This window comes from Leptosomus discolor, chromosome 9 (genome assembly GCF_034619465.1).
Source record: "Leptosomus discolor isolate bLepDis1 chromosome 9, bLepDis1.hap2, whole genome shotgun sequence".
NCBI classification, from domain to species: Eukaryota; Metazoa; Chordata; class Aves; order Leptosomiformes; family Leptosomidae; genus Leptosomus; species Leptosomus discolor.
In genome coordinates, this window is record NC_141399.1 from 40,878,878 (window position 1) to 40,885,204 (window position 6,327).

The 6,327-nt window shown below is 42.1% G+C and overlaps 1 protein-coding gene across 2 annotated transcripts; it reads left to right on the plus strand.

Annotated features, from left to right (window-relative positions):
• Nucleotides 1-212: 212 nt before the first annotated feature.
• VMA21 (vacuolar ATPase assembly factor VMA21) lies at nucleotides 213-5,888 on the plus strand. 2 transcript variants are annotated; one of them, XM_086469830.1, is made up of 3 exons: nucleotides 213-310; nucleotides 2,159-2,268; nucleotides 3,744-5,888. In XM_086469830.1, exons 1-3 carry the CDS (start codon nucleotides 255-257, stop codon nucleotides 3,884-3,886), a joined length of 309 nt encoding a protein of 102 aa, XP_086325956.1. In that variant the 5' UTR covers nucleotides 213-254; the 3' UTR covers nucleotides 3,887-5,888. The 2 variants fall into 2 exon arrangements, with proteins under 2 accessions (XP_086325956.1, XP_086325957.1); XM_086469831.1 differs by having other exon boundaries at nucleotides 213-307.
• Nucleotides 5,889-6,327: the final 439 nt, after the last annotated feature.

Here is a 6,327-nt window from a genome sequence, read left to right on the forward strand (position 1 = left end):
AACCCCGCCCAAGCACCGCAGACCACACGGCTGCGGCCCGGGCCGCAGCCCGACAACCGGTGGCCGCCGCCCGCCACTCCTCCGCGCCCGCGGGCCCCGGCGGGCGGGCCGCGGCTAGGCCGCGACTGCCCCGCGGTTGCTATGGAGACGGCGGCGCGCGGCGCTGCCGCCCTGCGCATGCGCCCGCCCCTCCGGCGGGCTTCCGGCAGACCAGAAGCTTCGGTAGAGCGGGGCGCTGAGGGGAGGCGGCGGCGATGGAGCGCTACGACCCGGCGGCGTTGAACGCGGTCCCCGTGTCCGACTTCAGGCAGTAGGTCCCGGGGAGGGGAAGGGCCTGGCAGCGGGAGGGCCAGGCACCCCTGCGAGGTGGCAGGGCCTGGCGGCGGGCCGCAGCCTCTCCGCGGGAAGGGGTGTCTGCTAGGCCGCGGCGGGCGGGGATGGCTCCCGGTACCGCCGGCCGGGGGCCGTGGGGGAGGGATTGTCGCCCCCAGGGACACCTGGGGTGGAGTGTCCGCCCGTCCCGCGCCGCTGGCGAGACGCGGGGAGCAACAGGTCGGGCCAGGAGGAGCCAGAGGGGGTGGAGGAGGCCCCGGCTTTGCCTTGGCCGCGCAGCGTAACCCTGGGCAGCCCCGAAACCCGAGCGTGGAGGCTGCTCTGCAGTTAAAAGCCCTGTGTTACGGCTGCAGTTACACACGAATATTTGGCTTTGCTGCACAGGGAAGTAATGAAAGTGTGTCAGTGTAAGAAGAGTGTTTGTCAACAGTGGAGTTTTTAACTTTGGTAATAAACTGGAGGTCATCTTATGAGTAGGTGTTAAATAGAGAATAGTTTCTAATTTCCATAGGGAAAGTTTGAATGGCGTTAGGCTTTCCACTCCGACAGACCTTGAGACAAACTCTAGTGAAGGAAAAGGATCCACGTGTCTTTTTTTTTTTAAAGCTACTTAATATATTGCCTAAAGGTATGGCAGTACGTGATCAGCAAAAAGTCCTCTTGGCTTTGCTGTAAAAGCTGCGTGTGGCTGCATGTCACTGTCTTTTGATGACTGTCAGAGGATGATTTTTATTTTTTTTCCCCACTTCCACTTATTTTTCTGAAGGAATGTCAAGGATAAAATTTGATTTCGAGCAATATACAGCAACACAAATATGTCTTGATAAAACTTTTTGAAACTACATATACAAAAATTGCTGGGGAGGTGCCTGGGAGCTTGAAGAATTACATATCCCCGACTTGAATTGTTTTTTACGAGTGTGTTTCAAAGCCTGAAGGACATGTGCCATTGAATCTGATAGCCTTTGAAAGTCAGAAGGGTATTGCTTGGCTTACGTGTTTACTTCAGCATGAAATAATGTAGTCAGCCAAGCAGAGTGAGTGAAAACTGGTGGAAGCACACACAAAAACAAGCTGCATGTGGTGTTTCATAGATACAAAACCTGTTCTAGCACACTCAGTTCAGGGAGACCTTACCAGGTACATAATCCTTCATTGCGATTCTCTTGCTCAAGGTCTTCTAGGTTTAGGTCTGCGAAAGCAAAAAGGTTACTAATGTTTTGCTGTATTGGCTCCGTGTTCTGATTATTGCTACAGTTATTCTAGCTTTCTCAGTGGAAACTGAAAAATTGTTTTAAATAGAGGAACAGCATCTAATAAAAAGGAACTTCGCTTCCAGTAGTAAGCTGTAAAGTCATTCTGTGCACTTCCCTCTGCATCCTAGCCTGTCTTTTTCCTAGACTTGTGGTTATTTTTTCAAAAGAAAGAGGGAACTTGGCAAGTTTTAATGCAGAATACTGTCATATGACGAGTGCATGTGTATCTAATATTAGATATTTAACAATTATATAATCATCTGATAAAAATATTAATGTAAACCCCCTACATTGTTAATGTTTGCAGAGCAATAACAGGCAAAAATCTAAAGACTGTTTTTAACCTTGTTTGTTTGCGAGCTTTGGCTGGCAGAATCATTACCTAGTGTTAAATACTGGGATTTTTGTTACAGCCAACAAATGCATACTCCAAGTCATTAAAGCTTCTAAATATATGTACTCAATTCTTGAAAAGTAATTGGCTTCTGTTTGGGACAAGTTCTTGTCCTATTTCAGGCGTGTATATATTGTGACTTTCTTCTGTGTGTGACTTTTCTTGTCTATTTCAGAAATGAGGGTTCATTAACATCAACTTTAAGAACACTTCTATTCTTCACAGCTCTAATGATTACATTACCTGTTGGGCTGTATTTTTCATCAAAGGCTTATATATTTGAAGGTAATTCTGTTTCTGCCAATTAGCGTTACTATTACAAAAAAGAGGAGAAGCACAATTTTCTAGTAGCATCTTTGTTCTCCGTCCTGTTTGGAATATATGTTTCCTTATGTAGACTAAAGGCCTTGTAATGTCTGATTAGGAGAGAAAATTACATGAATGGTCGATGCATCTTTCCCTGCACTGTGGTCTGCAATCTGCTGTTTGCTGTCTGTTTTACAATGATTTGTACAGGTGCATCATTCCCCTTGCCTAAAGGGTATCTAACACCACCCTGCAGTAGACTTTAATCAGAATCATCAGGGATATGTTTCCTGCAGGTGTTGCAAACTAATTGTGTATTCAAGGCAGAACAGTGTTGTTTGCTGGGTTTGTGCTTTCTTTTTAAAACATACCCACGTTTGTAAGCGTAAACCAGTTAAGTTGTGTACCTGGTTTCAGATATTTAATGTAGTTGCTTGTAGAGCTTTCTTTTAATTTTAAAAATAAAAAGAAAAGAGAGATTTTAAGATATTTTAGCTGTTTGTTTGGAGCAGTTCTGTCCAAACTGCTGACAACTAGCCATGTTCTTGATTCTGCAAGACTTTAATAACTTGCTACTTTTCTCCTGCAGTAGTATCTCCTTCAAAAGCGGGGAGGAGGGAAGGAGAAAGCAGCTGCTTTTAAAAGCAGTTTGTGAATGTATAATTGAGTTGATCCAAGATGATTCTCCTTTGGTGGGTACTGCTGGATGTAGTTCTGCAGGATGAAGCGGAAAGCTTGTTAAGTAACTTTCAAGATCCTTTTTAGCATGTTTTTTTGATGTTTTTTTTTACCTGAGGGGTAGCAAGCTGAGCCTTAACTTTGCTGTGTCAGTTAATGGCAAAGTCTGTCAGCACTGATAGGATTGGGTTCTGTTTGGAGGATGATATTTTGGTGTATTTTATCGTTTTTTTGGTTTTGTTTCTTTTAAATGAATTAAGAAAAATTATATTTTAGTGTTTGGTCTTCTGGTATTTGAAGGCTTATTTCATGTGAGATGCATTCATGTATCTTAACTGGTGAGGAATTACCATTTTATGGTCTAAATATAGAAGGTAGAAGTCCTCTAAATTTAGTTGTTGTTCTACCATTTTATCCTGTTATAGTGGCAAATAAATTATATTATTATCCCCACCACTTTCCTGCCCCACAAAGACGGTTACACTTACAAAGAATTTGGTGCTGGAAGATAGTAATGGAATAAGTGAATGTTATAGAACTCTAAGCTGTTGACTTCAAAACCAGGGTATTTTATCTTAAATATTGAATAATTGCAGTGTTGCTTTGTTCCAGAAACAGTTTCACAGTCTGCAATTATCATGGTGAATTTTTTCCTGGGAATCTTTCTGAGCTCAGCCTTTTGATACAGGAATAAATGTGACTTCGGTCTTTAGGAAGAATTGTGATTTGCCATTTCAGTGTTCTGAATAACTAATATTCTTTCTTTATTTTCTCAGGTACCTTAGGAATGTCCGACAGAGACAGCTATTTTTATGCTGCCATAGTTGCTGTAGTTACTGTTCATGTGGTACTTGCGCTCTTCGTATATGTAGCGTGGAATGAGGGTTCCCGGCAGTGGCGGGAAGGCAAACAGGACTAGAACGAAGATCATCGTCATCTGATGCCTACAGACTGTAAATCAAATTTTTGTGAGCTGAAGGAAAAGCGTTCTTCCAAATGTATAATACACATGTACAAAGATGAGGCTAATGCCTCACCTCTGGTTAGAATAAGACTTGTGCTCGTTTTGAATGTGTACCAGTGTTTTCTCTAACGCTGATGGAAGTTGTTCTTTAGCCTCTACTCAACTACTAGGTTGAGCTGAGGAGGTCTTCACCTGGAATTAGAATGAAATAATTATGTATTTTTTTAAAAAATCCTGTAGCTATATATGCCATTCCTAGTATTTTTGTGGCTTCCTCTGAAAATAATATTGGCATGAAGCAAGCATTGCATTTTTGAGTAATTAAATTGCTAGTTAAAAAAGCTACGTCACTCACTATCCAGCTACAGTGGAAAAGATGGAATTGCAGTGTGCCGTGGATATTTCCTGATTTATGGGTGTTGTGGTTTAATCCCAGCCAGCAACTAAGCCCCACACAGCTGCCTGCCTGCTCCCTCCCTTCCCACGGTGGGATGGGGGAGAGAATCGGGAGGGTAAAAGCGAGAAAACTTGTGGGTTGAGATAAAGGCAGTTGAATGGGTAAAGCAAAAGCTGCGTGCACAAGCAAAGCAAAACAAGGGATTCTTTCACCACTTCCCACATAAATAATATATTTCTGAGTTTAGAAGTATTTTCAAAAATAGAATTGGTTAGAAACTCAGGTGGAGTCTTTCTAATGTGAAATACAAAGCTTTTTTGTGTTTTCTAATTTAATTTTTTATTATTGTGTAAAATTCAATTTTTAATTTCCCTTTGGGAGGAATTGTCGTATTACTGTGTTGCTCATCTTTCCAGTCTTCTACAGTTAATCTTGATGATGCAAAGGAAATGGCATAGCATATTTTTTTGTATGTCTTTACATAAATGTAATCTCCTGGATAATTGCTCAAGGATGTAGTTGGATTTCCTGTGTATAAAGTAGTATCAGTAACAGCTATAAGCCACTCTGATGGCTAGTAGGGAACAAGCAAGAGAAAACAAGCTGTAGCCATCTGCAAATGTTGTCCTTTATCAAGCAGAACACAAGAGTGAGCACATGGAAGATTTGCTTCTCTTCGTAAACATTAACTTGTACACTGTGAAATGATACGATATGTTGATTGTGGTTTTTTTCCCTTGGTTGTGTGTAGAAACTTTCTGTTGTGAAACCATGGTGAGATTTTTGTGTCGTAGGATAACCTGAATTTCATTTCAGTGCTGTGCTGTTATTAGCAAGCTTTGTAGTCGGTAGATAAAACATTTTTCCTAAGGTTCTGGCAATGCATAGAACTTCCCTAATGCTGCTGATTGCTGTTAAGCTGTTGTGCATGAGGTTGTTTTGTTGAGTTTTCCAGTTTGTTGTATTAGTTGAGCCTTTTTAGGAAGTGTTTTGCTTAATATAGGGCTTGGAATGGTTTTGGTGCTGCGTTTGGCCGTGGTAAAACTTAACCATAAATGAGACCCAAAATCGATTATCCATGCCCAGTGGCTTGAGGAATGTGTTCCCAGGTCTCATTCCTCTCATCTCCACCCTGGTCCCGGGTATGCACAAGCATATGCACCATGTCACACTGCTGGAAATCAACTTTTACATTTTGTTTCCGAAACGTTCACTTTTCTCATCCAGAAGCCCGTTGTTGGGTTGCTGCCAGCAAACTGGAGAAGTCTCGCAGTATCTGAAATACAGATTTAGTTTGTACATTGGCTTATTGGCTTCCTGTTCCCCAGTCTATGAGCTGTACGTGGTAGAACAAATACTGCCTTTTAATAAAAACCTACCCTGCAACACAGATCCAGTGAACGAGCACTTGTGCTGAACAGGTTTTGAATAAGCTTTTTAATACTGCTCACGTATAGCACAGCTTGCAACAAATAGATCAGCTATAGCACTGTTCAGTAGCTTTTTTTTATTATTTCGTTTATAGTGGAGAATAAATGGAAACATAGCTGTCATGCTTTACTAGCTGGGTCTTGTGCAATATCTATTTTATGTCTCACGTACCAGAATCTCTAGACACTAAGTTAACTTTCTAGGTATAACAGGGAAATAATTGCCTATTATAATTGTTTAGCTACAAAAATCTGAAAAGTTTTACCTGTGCAATAAGTATAGGCACTATAATGTCTCAGCAATTGGGGGTAATGAGCTGAACGTTAATCCATCCATTGTAAGACCTTTGCAGATAATGCTTTGATCCACAATGTTCTTCTTGAGAAAAGGGGCAACGCGTGAGTCTCTGCATAGTTAACAGCCACGTACTGGGCTTTCCGTTGCCTGTGCAACATAAAAGTTGAAGCAACCACTCAGGTAAATGGTGCAAGAAAACAGTCAAGCAGTGGAATTACACCACGGCTAGGGAGCTCAGAGAACAGAAACTGCAGCCATACGATGTAGAGCG

Bases quoted from the DNA above. Each gene is read 5' to 3' on its own strand.
- VMA21 (XM_086469830.1), top strand. From the start codon at position 255: ATGGAGCGCTACGACCCGGCGGCGTTGAACGCGGTCCCCGTGTCCGAC. The intron at 311-2,158 runs GTAGGTCCCGGG...TGTCTATTTCAG, and splicing joins CCCGTGTCCGACTTCAGGCA to AAATGAGGGTTCATTAACAT. The intron at 2,269-3,743 runs GTAATTCTGTTT...TTATTTTCTCAG, and splicing joins AAAGGCTTATATATTTGAAG to GTACCTTAGGAATGTCCGAC.